This window comes from Paramisgurnus dabryanus, chromosome 9, assembly GCF_030506205.2.
Source record: "Paramisgurnus dabryanus chromosome 9, PD_genome_1.1, whole genome shotgun sequence".
NCBI lineage: Eukaryota > Metazoa > Chordata > Actinopteri > Cypriniformes > Cobitidae > Paramisgurnus > Paramisgurnus dabryanus.
The window spans coordinates 11,288,607-11,304,107 of record NC_133345.1 but is presented as its reverse complement, the minus strand read 5'-3'; the positions used below and the strand labels follow the sequence as shown (position 1 = coordinate 11,304,107).

Genomic DNA, 15,501 nt, shown 5'->3' with positions numbered 1-15,501 from the left:
ATTCGAACCCTCAACCTCTGAGTTTTGATGCATGTGTTTAATAGACTGCGCTACACAGGCAGTGTAGCTAGCCAAGGTTTTCAGAGCTGCAAACATTCAAATGGCCCAATCAAGGAAGGTGCAGACATGACATTGCAGAGCAGAAATAACAAAATTACAATTTATATGAGAATCAGATAGTTTAAGTGAGAACAGTTAAAGTTTAAGTCAAGAAAAACATGTTGTATAGGAATGCACAACATGTTATAATACAGTCATAATAATTTTAATGAGACAATGTCACAGGGACAGTCAACTTTGGACAGGTATTTCTCGGGAATGGCAGAGAATATCAAAAATGTGTTTGGTCATTTCTGTGCGGATTGCTCCAAAGTTTATGTGAGCAGAGCCTGGGATAAAATAGACTTAATTTGCAAAAGTAGTAGCGAAAAAACTACTTCACATATGCTATGAAATAAGACATGAACAGAATGTTGAAAACTGACAAATGAGATATCGTTGCAATCGACATAAACCAGTGAATAAAAATTCACAAAGAAAATGAATATCAGACAAAGTTTTCAGAAGTTATGGGCTGTTTTATATAGTTTATGAACCCTAGGTGGCGCTGTCTTCAGATTTCCCAGGTACCTTCAGGACATCATACCAATGCTTCCTACCGATTTTTGTGCCGATACATTATATAGAATAATAGTTATCCCAATTTAAAACAAAATTCAAAATAGTGTACAGGCGGTTTGGTAATTTCTGGCATAATATATATCGACAGATTTGTCATGAGCCAAGGAATCCATAGACACCAAGATCATAATTTTCTATCAAACATTTCAATAGTTATGGGCAAAAATAGCCATTTTTCATATCTCATGACCCATAGGTGGCGCTGTCCTCAAATTTGGCATGGTACCCCAGTTCATGGTCCTTATGAAGGGTACCAAGTTTCATTTCAATTGATCAAAGAATGACCGAGATAATGACTCAGAACGAATTTTGGGTCGACATCGTTAAATGTACGCATTTATAACTTTTGAACAAAGATAAAAATCAAAATTCTGTTCGGTCATTTCTCTGCGGCTCCGTCCAAAGAAAATTTGAGCCAAATTGTGTAACAATTCAAGAAACACTGCAAAAGTAGTAGCAAAAAAACTGAATACTGTACTTTTCAAAATGGCTGCTACTGCATTTTTGAAATGGTGGTGGCGATTGGCAACCAAATTATGACAAGCAGTGCAGAACATGGAAAACAGACTGGTTAAGAATAATAGGTGAGAATTAACTCAAAACAAAATCTTATTAGTAAAACATAACACATGCATCGGGTGGGATTCGAACCCTCAACCTCTGAGTTTTGATGCATGCGTTTAGTAGACTGCGCTACACAGGCAGTGTAGCTAGCCAAGGTTTTCAGAGCTGCAAACATTCAAATGGCACAATCAAGGAAGATGCAGACATGACATTGCAGAGCAGAAATAACAAAATTACAATTTATATGAGAATCAGATAGTTTAAGTGAGAACAGTTAAAGTTTAAGTCAAGAAAAACATGTTGTATAGGAATGCACAACATGTTATAATACAGTCATAATAATTTAATATGACAAAGAGACAATGTCACAGGGACAGTCAACTTTGGAGAGGTATTTCTCGGGAATGGCAGAGAATATAAAAAATGTGTTTGGTCATTTCTATGCGGATTGCTCTAAAGTTTATGTGAGCAGAGCCCGGCATAAAATAGACTTAATTTGCAAAAGTAGAACCGAAAAAACTACTTCACATATGCTATGTAATAAAATATTAACAGAATGTTGGAAACTGACAAATGAGATATCGTTGCAATCGACAGAAACCAGTGAATAAAAATTCACAAAGAAAATGAATATCGGACAAAGTTTTTAGAAGTTATAGGCTGTTTTATATAGTTTATAAACCCTAGGTGGCGCTGTTTTCAGATTTCCCAGGTACCTTCAGGACATCATACCGATGCTCCCTACCGATTTTTGTGCCGATACATTATATCGAATAATAGTTATCACAATATATGACAAAATTCAAAATGGTGGACAGGCGGTTTGGTAATTTCTGGCATAATATATATCGACAGATTTGTCATGAGCCAAGGAATCCATAGACACCAAGAGCATAATTTTCTATCAAACATTTCAAAAGTTATGGGCAAAAATAGCCATTTTTCATATCTCATGACCCATAGGTGGCGCTGTCCTCAAATTTGACATGGTACCCCAGTTCATGGTCCTTATGAAGGGTACCAAGTTTTATTTCAATTGATCAAAGAATGACCGAGATAATGAATCAGAACGAATTTTGTGTCGACATCGATAAATGTACGCATTTATAACTTTTGAACAAAGATAAAAATCAAAATTCTGTTCGGTCATTTCTCTGCACCTCGGTCCAAAGATTATCTGTGCCAAATTGCGTAACAATGCAATGAACGCTGCAAAAGTAGTAGCGAAAAAACAAAATACTGTACTTTTCAAAATGGCCGCTACTGTAATGGGTGGAGTCTTAATGTAAGGTGTTCATTGTAATGAGCGTGAGGAGAGCAATCAGATGTACTAAGTAGAATTTTTGTTGATCAAATTATTCTAGAGTTATAACCATTTGAATATTGAATTTTTGAAGTGTTGGTGGCGCTATAGAGTTAATGCTAGAGACCCCATATTTGGTCACATAACTATTTAGGACCACCACTACAAGTGTGGCAAATTTTTTTCATTTTCCTATGTACGGTTCATAGGGCTGCCATAGACTCCCATTGGGGAAGAAGAAATATAATAATAATAATAATAATAATAATAATAAGAAAACCATCAATTGCAATAGTGGCCTACCGCCCTGCGGGCTTGGCCCCTAATTAATAATGTAAAGAGAAAGGCTTCAGAGTCCTACCATGGGTCTGTGGGTGGAGTGGAAAGAAACAGTGTTTAAAGCTGTTTAAGGATCATGTGCTGGACTAGATTGAAATAAACTGCATGGTCAAACACAAAAGAAAAACTTAACGCTGCTCTTTAAACATACAGTGAAAGTAAATGAGGCTCTTACTAAGATTTTGCATAAATGTAAATTATTAAATAATGGTTCTACTTTTGGGGCACACTATTCCTTAAATAAATGCAATTTTTACTTTAAATACAAAAAGTTTTTTTTGTTAAACTACATAATGTAAGCAAGATATGTAAGTGTGTGCTTTAGAGAACGAGGATAAAGCAAGACAGGGGAAAGAATGAGTAGGTGGGTGTTGGTTCATTTAAATAAAGACTTGCTGTGATGGTAAAGATCTAATACATATTTCATGCCTGTGTCTGGAAGCTTCCACTCGGTAAGTCTACTGCACCTCCACTACACACAACGCCACAGGTTTCTAATTATCTCCTTGCTCTCTGTTAAAACAGTCAATGTTTTACCTCCCTGTTAATCCCTGTTTGCTCCACTCCCTTTTAAAAAGACACTGATGACAATGTGAGCATAGGCAATTAGAAAATAAGCATTAGGAAGTGCCTGTAGACTCAACGCTCTGTGGCAGTAAACACACTGCTCCTTTTGTCGAGACCATGTTTGCTCTGAAATCCAGCAGGAAACCAGAAGACAATAACTTCTCTCAGTCTCAGGGATGTAGCTGTACGATTACACCAACTAAAGAGATGCTAAGTGAAGATAATTAGTGTATCTTGCTTTCGAGATGAACATTAGGAGGATTCACCATGACATATGGTCGCAAACTTTTTCGTTTCCAAAGAAAAAAAGTGTAAGCAGAGTTTTGTTTTCTGAGGTGTATGTATTTTCTCTAAAGGCATATGTTGACTTTAGAAGTAGACATCATAAAACATGGCCATTAATCAGTGGTGATGTGTTATGGTAAATCTGGAATAAAGAAGTCGGGAGGGATGCTCTTGCTTAATGTATTCTGTGTGTTGCCACTAAATACAAAGAGTGTTGCCATTAAATATAAATGAACATCATTTGTTCCCTTTAATAAGCATATTGACCTCTGTATCTATTAAAGAGGTAATTTAATTTTCTTCTTAACAGTACCAGTCAATGTTTTGGACATACCTAGCAGAATTTATAATTATGTTTGATTTAAAGGTTTGTGCTTATAGTTTGTGCCTATTTTCAGGGAAATGGCAAGACATGTCTAGTACAAATTCAATACAGCTTTAAGAGCATTGCAAGTGTCTGGGGAGGGGGGTGTACTTTATCCCACAGGCAAAGTACAGCCTGGAAAGATACATTTTAAAGTAAATGTGATAAACAAAATAAGCATAACTTAAATAAATTATGATACAATTGTTTAATGATGATTACATTAAACACTTCTTTAAGTTTATCAGCATTGAGCGTAACAGTAACTTATTTCGGTCGTTTTGTATTTCTCACGCAGAAAAACTATTTACTATATATTTAATATGCCGCAGTACCCAAAATGTATCTGGCCGCGACGCTCCCTCTATGGAACAGGCGGGGATGATTCAAGCGCGTCTCCCCTGTAGTTCTAGTCGAGCATTATCAGCCAATCAAAAAAAAAAAGAAGAAGAAAGCGGCTACACATTAGCCAATCAGAAAAAAATAGCACTATTGTATCTGAGTAAAATGTAACGCAACAAGCAATGAAAAAAAGCATTATCCTGAAATTGTTCACCATCATCCTCGTTTAACCACACACACCGAGGAACCACTGGAGCTCCGAGTCTGAGCATCACTTAAGCATAGAGTAAGTCATGATCTAATGTTGCAACAAATTCACAACTTTTTTTTCAGCCTGTTCACTGACACCACCTGCCCAGAACAGTTATATTTTCGTTATCACACGATGACTGAAATTTTGTCACATTAAACATCTCTCTCAAAATAGGCTTAATAATTTTATTAGCACTAAAACATTAACGTTTATTGCATCGTCGATGTTGTTGGTCACTTTTAAAATCATGTATTTTATATGTATCCTGGCCATGGTTGCATTAATCATTTCATTATTATTGACCTGTCATCATCAAATGTGCATCAAACTCAACGCAAAACTGTAAACATACTTTAAATATCCTTATTCTAATTCATTTTGTACTAATTTTTTGTAAATGTGCTTGAATGACATTTACATCAAAGTATCGGTGTGCTTTTGAGACTCTCGCGGTACTGTGATGTCATACATTGATTGCTCTGCGCAGCGCTCCATGAACGCTGTAGAACTAGTGAGCACACAGCCAATCGTCTATCAACGACGTCAATGTTAGTCGTCTTAGCTTTAACTTGTTTCGTCATACATGTGCGTCGAGCAAAATATTTGAACAAAAATAAAGCATTTGAATACAACGAAAAACAGTCGGTTTATAGAAGGGTCATAGCAACGAACGTATTCTTCTGTTAACTCGACCGGCGGTTTGTTTAATAACGGCGACAGTATAACGGCTGTTTGATGCATGTAGGCGAGGGATAACAGTTTGCTCCTGTGTATCTGCAGCTATAGTCAGTGTTTAACAGTGTGTGTCTGCTGCTGTAGTCTGGTTGGCAGCATGAGTTATGGCCATGGGTATGGTAACAGACGCGGGCGAAGAGGAGGAGGCCGGCGCTTCGGAGATGGATCCAGGTGGAATAGAGAGTCTGGAGGAGGATGCCAGAGAAGCTCTGAATGGGAGTCAGTAGAGGAGCAGGGGCATGGAGGAGGACGAAGAGTCGGCAAACACCCACCCCATCTGACGGGTCGCGAAATTGGATTGTGGTATTCCAAAAACGGAGGCTTCAACAGAGCCGAGGCAGAAAGGAAATCGGTAAGTAGTTTTTGTCTGGCTAAATATGTAAGTTAGTAAGTTAGGCAGTTGCAAAAATTATATATAATGTGATGTCATGCATTATAAAGCAGAAAATTTCTTTGTGTCATGTTTAGAGGGCTGTTGTTAAGATGGATGCATCGCGAGAGCAGCGCATCACTCAGTTGCTGAACTCAGTACAAAGAGATGCAGGCAGAGAGTCTCTACCCTCCACGTCTCAAAGCTGGAGGGTGAAAGAGGAGCCCAACAGCCGAAGAAGTAGAGACACAGAATCTCTTCCCTCCACGTCTCAAAGCTGGCGAGTAAAGGAAGAACCCAACAGCCATAGAGATGCAGACAGAGAGCCTCATCCCTCCCTGTCTCACAACTGGAGAGTCAAAGAGGAGCCAGTCAGCCACAGGTGGAAAAACAATATTAACTTCTTGGAAATCTTGAAAATGTACAAGCATTTTTCAAGCATATGTTTTTTTGTCAAATTTAGAATCCATAATTAAAATTGATATAATTTATATTTATTTTTATCTTAAATATTTAATCTTGCATTAAGTATCTTTACACTGTTTTACCATTTCTTTACTAAACTATTTAAGTAATTTTACTATTATAAGACCTTATGCTGTTAATCGTCAATTCAAGATGTGCTTAACACCAAGGTCTCTATTCTTCAGTTACTTTGATGGAGACGATCCTCCAGATGATCCTGAAATCATTCTGAAAGTTCCAAAAATTGAGCCCAAAGAGGAGAGGCAAGAGGATGAGTCTGGGTCGAGTGTAAGAGGAGAACTCACTGACACTGATCTGGACTACTTATTTCAGTATGTTGTTCAAAAACCCTCTCTGGATGAGGAGCTTAAGAAAGATCTGCAGAAGAAAAGAGATAACCATAGATACAATGATATGCTGGTGAGATGGGCAAACTTTTGTTAAAACTTTTTTTATAAAAAAGTAGTTAACAAAAACATATGCTTTAATGTGGTGGTTTCCCGTTTCAGAAATTCAGAGAAAAGCTTCCATCATATGGAATGAGAGAGGTAAATGTCAATACTTTCAATATACACTATATGTACAGTATACAAACTAATATTGGATTTACTTGTCTTTAAGTTTTTACTTATGCGAGTGTAAAAATACAAACAAGCATGCAACATTCTCTCTTGCTATATAGGAGCTGGTTAGGCTGATTGGTGCTAACCAGGTACTAGTGATCAGTGGAGAGACAGGATGTGGGAAGACTACACAGGTTACTCAGTTCATCCTTGATGATTATATTCAGAAGGGCATGGGCTCTCTCTGCAGGGTGGTATGCACCCAGCCACGGCGCATCAGTGCCATATCAGTAAGTACAAATACATTTTCATTATTTGAAGGGAATTCTGCGCTCCCTTTTAAGATAAAACTTGTAATTTTTTTTTATAAAACCATGACTGTCTGCAAGCAGGTTTTCAAGCACCATTGGTTAGGTGTAGATGCATGATAGGTGTACAGTATGTTAAGTGTATGTGCTTGTGTTTAGGTAGCAGAGAGAGTAGCTGCAGAGCGGGCAGAGACGGTGGGAGATGGGAAGTCTTGTGGGTATCAGATTCGTTTGCAGAGGTGAGTGATTTAATGCTGCAATCACTATGCAGACACTGTAAGGAAAGTTTGAAAAAAAAAATGAAAAGAATTAAACCTCTCTCTAGACTTGCAACTGACCAAGAAACCGTAACTAATGAATTCTTCATGATAAGCATATAAAATCCATATTAAGGTTAGCTTTTAAAGTTTCTGCACTAATAATTCAGTATTAAAGTAAGTTACACTTGGAGGTGAAATAAAGGCTATTAGATACAGTGTTTCCGCTATATACATTCAACCGTGGCGGCCCGCCACTCATAAAACATCCCCGCCACGCCTGCGGTTGTGGATAGAAGGGATACAGCAAACGAAATCTCGTTGGATGAGCACTGTTTTATCCTAATCCTTTAACCAAACCCAACTCTAAACACAAAATTTCACACGATTGTAGGATGTATTTGTATCTAATTTAGCCAGAACCGCTGTTTTCATCCTAATAATCCTACCTCCAAATCTAATCCGTAACTTTTCGGCATTTGCTGTATCCCTTCTAGACAAAACCCACAGCGGGAGCTCGCAAAAAAGCTACTGCGAGACTGGCTGTCTTGAAATAAATTCCTTTCTGGATTTGCGTTGTTCACTCATTTATAAATAAATCTCCTAAAATATCATAATTTCCTCCATGGGTTTAGTTTCATGCACAAATAGATTTAAATCAACAGAGGATTATTAAGCTACGTTTCTGTTTTGAGAAATAATAATAAAATAAATAAGCCTATACGAAATATGTTGCACTTAAATAATTATTAAATTGACAAAACGAATAAAAAAGTATTTGAGTTTATGTTCTTTTTTTGTGACGCGCTCTAAAACCAAACCAGCAGAAAGCACGTCATGTTTTTTAATGATTATAAATAAGCACAAGGTTTTCTCCTTATTGTGAGTTTACAAAAATAAAAATACATCATTTGAAGTTGCCAATGTTGTTTTACTTTTATCTTTATGACTATAAATTTAGGGTAATTTAAGCTGCAAGGTCATCACGCATATGATGTTCACCGGCGCATATCTACACCAACACAGCGCAGGGCTGCGAGAAAAGACATAATTAAACTTTTGATTTAACATATTACGAGTTTTTTGGACATTCATTTGTAATCACTGTACTCATATTATCAACTTATCTGGCCATTAGTTATTCAGTATAGGCTATAAGCGCAGCGCGCTGCTGACCGCTCAGCTGTCAGTCAATCGTCTGTGCTTTAGATCGACACTCACAAAGTTTCACATTAAATGATAAGATATTTGTCCAAAAACAAAAGGCTAAATACTGAATACTACTTATATGCAAGACATTAATAGTCGAATCTGTTTGTAAGTAAACTTACATTTATCCTGTGGAAGAGAAGTACGTTGGTAATAGAAACTTGAGGCAGACGGTGAGACTGTTTTATCTGTTATCAGACGAAACAGCAGGGTCGGGGTACCCGCGGGTGAACCGCATAATATTTGATCTAACGGGTATAATAGGCTATTCGCGTGTCATTTGTGTTGTAGATGCAGGTCGGGACTCAATAGACAAGAGTAAAATGCGGGTCTTACATCCAAGACCAAAATTCGACTCGTTTTTAAATGTCCCGTGCTTATTTGTGATTAAGATCTGTCTGAAGACCGGTAAAGGTTTATATTTAACTGCGCGATTTGCGGTGTGACCGGCTCGGGGTCACAGTCTTTATGTCAAATGGTACGGGTGTGAAATAAAATTGCTGCTGATGTCGGATAACTGGTCGGTTGTTCTGTCAATCACAGCGGTGCGGATTATCAAACAGGACTGCATGACTTTGTAACAGCTCTGTACGCTAAACACGAGGACGAACTTGCAATGCACACTACATTAAAACTACAATGAAATATCCGAACTACGTACGTAGCTGTGTAACGTTTTTTTAAGAAAATACAGTTTAGATCAAACATAGAAAAGCAATATGCTATAAATATAAGGAAAAGTAAATGACAGCGTGAAAATTATAAAAAAATACATGTTAGTTTACTGTAGCCTATATTCTACATTAATTTTTTTTTTTTACATTTATAATCATCATGGGCGCCCCCTGCCGCCACAGCTGAAAAAAATCCTAGAGGAAACACTGCAGATATATTAGATCTTTATTTAAATACTGTTTTTTGTCACATTCTGTTTATTTAATAGAGACTATTTAGTAAACCACTTGCTGTTGGTTTACTGTGGGGTCAACATTTTGCACTTCCCTCTCTTCAGTAACAACCTCTTTGCAAAGCCTGCATTACATTGTGACAAGTTTTATGTTCACAAAGCTGCGTGTGCTGTTCTCCATTATTTGTCGTTCCATGCAATTATTATTTTTTTTGCATACATTTTGATAATTTTTTACTGCTATGACATTGTTCTGAAATGTTCATGTTTATATAAAACATAACACATTGCTTTATTTGAATAATGTAAATCTAATGTAAGTTATTTTATAAGTAATTTTATTTTTGTGGAAAGCTGAAATACTGGGAAGGTCTGCCTGTATATATTTACTCTAGCGGTTTTATCTTGAGAGTGTTTGAGCGAGAGAAAAGTGAATTAAGGAGTGAGGTCACTGGAACATGTTGTGTCCGAGTGCAGATAATTGCCTCTCTTCTGTGATAGAAGAGAGTGAACTGATTAGAGCTTACTACAAATATCTCACAACCCTTCTCCATCGCCCTTTGTTTCATCTTGTCTTATTATTAGTGGTGTTTGCTTAAGGCAACATCACTATTACTATTCCTCTCACACACACTCTTGGTCAAACAGAAAGAATACTTCATTTTGTTGAGTAAAGTTGTGCTGTCACTTTTTAAACCGTTCAGATGTAACTTTTGCACCTGCTGAATAATACACATGTACATAATTGTAGGACCATTCTTAATTTTTGCATTGTAACATGATTTTCAGTTAAGAATTAGCACCCTGTCCCCTACAGATTTTTCTGACTAACTTGATCAATTTGCAAATCATGTTTATTGGTATAATGTAAGCTAAAGGCTAATGGCTATTTACATTATATTACAAGTGTCTTTTCAGATGTCTAACCCTTTGCTTTCCATTTCAGTAGGCAAAGTTCTTTCAAGTAAAGGGGTGTTTTTTTTTTAAGATGTCAAATACATCTTTGGTGTCCCCAGAGCACATGTGTGAAGTTTTAGCTCAAAATACCATATAAATAATTTATTATAGCATGTTAAAATTGCCACTTTGTAGGTGTGTGCAAAAATGTGCCGTTTTGGGTGTGTCCTCTAAAATGCACATGTGCAGATCAAGTGCAAACACTGATCACAATGATGGTGGTTTGTTGAAATTGAAACTCAATTGTTCTGTGAATTATTTTCTCTCTGCACTAAATGGCAGTGCTGTGGTTGGATTAAGGGGTTGGATTATTATAATAAGAGCTCCTTATGACATCATAAGGAGAGCCAAATTTCAACGACCTATTTTTTCATGTGCTTGTAGAGAATGGTTTACCAAAACTAAGTTACTGGGTTGATCTTTTTCAAATTTTCTAGGTCGATAGCATCACTAGGGACCCAATCATAGCACTTAAACATGGAAAAAGTCAGATTTTCATGTCATGGCCCCTTTAAGATGCTTTTAACCTATTGGGGTTCCCGGACATTGTTTAGATTAAACCAGGACTAGGCTAAGCCTTATAGTTATTTTAGGACATTTAAGTTGCTTTTTACTAATGTGCTTGTTGAGACAAAGTGGTATTGATATATTTTAAGATGTGTCAGTGCAAGCCGTTTTCAGTTAAGACAGCTCAAACATTGAGACAGAGCGCAGCACGTCATAACCTGAAAACCACGCCAACCGTGGGGTCCCAGAAATACTGTTGACCCCAAAAAACGAGCGTTTAAAGACACAAAAAAGGGAAACAGGCAACTTTTCATAGTACTACTATTAATAGAACTGCGCCCCCTATGGGGAAACGTAGTCGGCGATCCAATTTTTTCTCCTTAAAGGTGACATAGAATGATTGAACGGGGTATTTATCCTTGTTCTGTGATGTGACATGTGGACAAAAAAAAATTTGTTTGGGTCTGTAATGCTTTAGAAGCTTCCTAAAAACCTCTCTCAGATAGCTCTATTAGGGTGGGGGATTTTAAACAAGTGGTTTTGCACCTATTTGGCTCCCCCTACTGGCTTAACTTGCAATCTCATTACTGATTGGCTGACTTTGCTGCTACTTAAAAAATGTAGCCAATTATTTTAAAGTGGAGGGACAGGGAGATGCCTGTGATGTCATAAGCATCAGTTTTTCAGATTGGGCCGTTTTCTGGCTGACATTTCTAAAAGAGGAATTTCTATGAGACTGAGATGTTTAGCATGTCTAGCACTTTTTGTATGTTCGTGAATGCGGGTAGACTACCATTATTCAACAAAGACAAGGTAAAAATGGTTTTTCATTCCGTGTCCCCTTTAAAGGCTGAGGTTTACGGCTCGACACCTTATAAAAACTTATTTCTGGGTTTTTTGGCTTGTTAGTAACATCTTGTTGTCAGCAGCTTTTAGGCATTATTCAGTTTTTTATTATAAGCCAGAAATGACAAGGAGGCGGCCTCTCCCAATACAAAGTCAATGGAGACGGTTGGATTGTTTCCCCCCGGTGGGCGTGGTTTACCAATTTGCATAACTGCATTCTGTCTCTATGCATTTTAGTCAGGGACTGGACTTATCCCAGGAGACTGCCAAATAATTTCATAATGTTTAAATACTTTATAGTAATAGCTTCACAATGAAATTCCATTGTATAACATTTATTCATTCATTGCTAAGTTCGATAACACAAGGTAAAAATAAACAGTATATTTTTTACAACATTTATTATTCTTTGTTAAAGGAATAGTTGAAACAATAATGAAAATCTTCATTTCTTCAACTAAATACAAATGATTTTATCTTACCAATAACCTAAAAGATGGATCTGTGCTTTTTTTGAAGCTTCAGAATCCTTAACCCTATATTAGAAGATAACAGGAAGGCACTTTAATTTAAAATTGTCTGTGTTCAACTGAAGAATAGAAGTCATATACAGTACTGTGCAAAAGTCTTATTAGGTCACCACCACCGTCTGGAGATTAAAGAAGTTTTAATGTCCATCCATATTTATTTTTCAATCTATTTTATAATGGTACAAACAGAAAATACAGGAAATATGTACAAAAAAATAAAAATAATTTTCAGGACTAAATGTCTACTTTAGCAGGGCTCAACGCAAATTTTTTTTTATACTGGCCCGGACGGGTATATTAAGGTTTTCACTTGCCCTGCCAAAATTTTTACTGGCCCCAATAAAAATATCAGTGTCTATCACACAAGTCAAATATAATTGTATACAACAGAAAAACTTTTCTGCTTTACCTGTAAACTGACAGCAAACTGTGTTGCATTGTTTCTTTTGTCGTGTTCTACCCAAGTAAATGTCTGCTTCCGTTAAATTATTTATATATTAATGAAAATATATTTTAGTGACTGAGGGTCCGATCGGGCAAGTGACAATACTTTGTACTGGCCCGAACGTCTCTCACCCTTGTCCCAGGCCACCGTGCAGCCTTTGTTAAGCCCTGTTTAGGCATCGTCAGTGTTTAGTGTGACCTCTCTTGGGACTAAACACATCTTGAGCATTATTGAGCAGAATATAGTAAAAAGACTAATTTCTTTAAAATTAGGATTTAATTTTATTTAGGTTTAACAGATCCTGTTGTTTCCTGCTATTGCTCAAGTGGAAGGGGAGTTTACCCTAAAAACTTGACACATCAGTTTACATTTTTATACAGTTTTTAATACTATATACACATATCCTGTATTTTCTGGATGTATTCAATTAAAGAAACTAAGAAACAAGTATATATAATCACTAATTTGCAAAAACAACTAATCTAATTCTGGCATGGTGGCCTAAGACTTTTGCACAATACTGTATATCTGGGATGAGGATAGCATTTTAATGTTTTTAATCTCCTTTATTGTATTGTCAGATATAGGGTTCAAAACTACCAATCGTTCAAAACCAAATGTGAAAAAATATAAAATAACCAAATATTTCACCAAAGTAACTGATAAGTGATTTATCAGTTTGATTATCTGCCTCTTGCTGATGCAAACTTATATGCACACTGTCTACTACTAGACATTTGTCGTGTTTCAATTATCTTGTGACTTGTACCACAGTGGAAGTTTTACCATCAGAGATTTATTTATTTTTCCCAAGACCTTCATATGGTGAAATAAATGTGGATATTTTTTCAAAACTATTAAAGCGCTATAGACCCTTTTACAGTTGGTAAACATTGTGACGTATTTGTGTGGGCGGGGCTTAGCTGGAGGCAGAAAGAGCCGCAGAGGCTATGTTGACCATAGATATGTATATAAAGGCTAGATGGCTCGTCCGCGCTGATGGCCAATTGAGTTGAACGTCCGCATTTTGGCGGCCATCTTAGGACAGACTCGTAGCATTGAGTTTTAATGATGCAGGTACTTTTAAATGACCATAACTTGCCAAATTTTTTACCGATTTTCAAACGGATTGGTTTGTTATAAACGTCAAAGATGTACCTATGACACTGAATACGTATACTAAAAATAAATAAAAAATTCATGAAACATGTTAAAGCATCCATAATTATAGCCACGTTAATAACGTTTGTAAAAAACCAAACCGTTTGTAAATCCGTCAAGAATTCAGCAAGTTACGAGCATTTTAGTTGGCGTATGTCACTCACCTTCCGTCCACAGCAGCAGGGAGCAGCACTATGGCAGCACTGACCTAAGATGGCCGCCAAGTGACGACACAGCTGACTCCGCCTTGAGCCATCTAGCCTTTATATACATATCTATGATGTTGACAAGCTTAAACTAGCACGTTTTAGGAGGGATTTATTAAACACACTCAAAAAAATTGTTTGTTCAATCAACATAACTGAATTAAGGAAAACTTTTCCACGAAATTAGATTAGGCTTGTACAACAAGAATACAATAAGTTAATTTAAACAAATAATTTTTTGTTGCACCAACTTAATAAATATATTTATATTGGTCATAAAAATATCTTGTTCAATAAACTAAATTCAGTTAAGGAAAACTTTTCCACGCAATTATTTCTGGTCTGTTCAACAAAAACAAAACATGTTCATTCATGCAAAAAAGTCTAGTTAAACCAATTGTCAGTTTCTATATAATACTAATTAGCATAAGCACACGTTAGCATGCTAATGACACATTGGATGAACATGTGAAAAGAGACTGATCTTCAAACAGTCATTAACACAGTTAGTGCTTTTTAAAATAAGTACATATGTCACATCCACAACTTAACCACAAGCGCCACTCTTCTGTACGATGGTAACCAAACAATTCGTAAAAATATAACACAAAATCTTCTAAATCAATAAGATAAACCAACATTAAACACTATAAAGTATTTCTCTTTACCTAAAAATGCATAAAATAACACTTAATTTAAAAAAATACTCTCCAAAGGCAGTTGCATGCAAAGCATGCTGGGAAATACAGATTCATGGCCCAGTAAGTAATAGCAACAAAAATCATTAATGTGGTCCCAATATAAAATTATTGAGTTCATGTAATTTTTTTAAATTTAAGCAGATTGAACATTATAAAATAGGTTGAGACAAAAAAAATAAAAAATTGTGTTGTATTAACTTGTATAATTTAAGTAAATTAAACAAGGTGCAAAAATATTTTTTTTGAGTGCATGGATGCAGAAGAAGTTTCGGATCTGTCCGAATATGTACAGTCACTGATTCTGCGGGACCGTGACAGGTATTTTTGTAAATTAACTCTTGCGATTTTAACCAGGTTTTAGATATTTCATAGACAACATATGAATTACTTTCAGGTGGATTTGGGTAATTTTGTCTAGGCTTACTGTCTTATGTAACTTATCACTGGGCTAACTATGATTAGCAATGTGGATTATTTTAAGAGACTATTCAAACGATGGCATACACATCTATCGCTGAATGTTTGTTTAACATTTAAGCTAAACAATAGCGCGGTTGGCAACTTTTCACCTATAAAACAGAAACTTGCTGATTTGTACTAGATAAAACCAACACAACAGTACATATGCATAGATTA

At 36.3% G+C, this 15,501-nt stretch overlaps 1 protein-coding gene across 1 annotated transcript in view; it reads left to right on the top strand.

The window, feature by feature from the left end:
- Window positions 1–5,261: 5,261 nt before the first annotated feature.
- Window positions 5,262–15,501, top strand: part of dhx36 (DEAH (Asp-Glu-Ala-His) box polypeptide 36) — a 38,331-nt gene continuing 28,091 nt past the window's right edge. Inside the window, exons 1-6 of the mRNA XM_065282966.2 lie at window positions 5,262–5,785; window positions 5,902–6,185; window positions 6,454–6,688; window positions 6,778–6,816; window positions 6,951–7,121; window positions 7,299–7,378. Coding sequence (XP_065139038.1) covers window positions 5,531–5,785; window positions 5,902–6,185; window positions 6,454–6,688; window positions 6,778–6,816; window positions 6,951–7,121; window positions 7,299–7,378 — 1,064 coding nt within the window. The 5' untranslated portion in view covers window positions 5,262–5,530. The remainder of the gene's footprint in view (window positions 5,786–5,901; window positions 6,186–6,453; window positions 6,689–6,777; window positions 6,817–6,950; window positions 7,122–7,298; window positions 7,379–15,501) is intronic.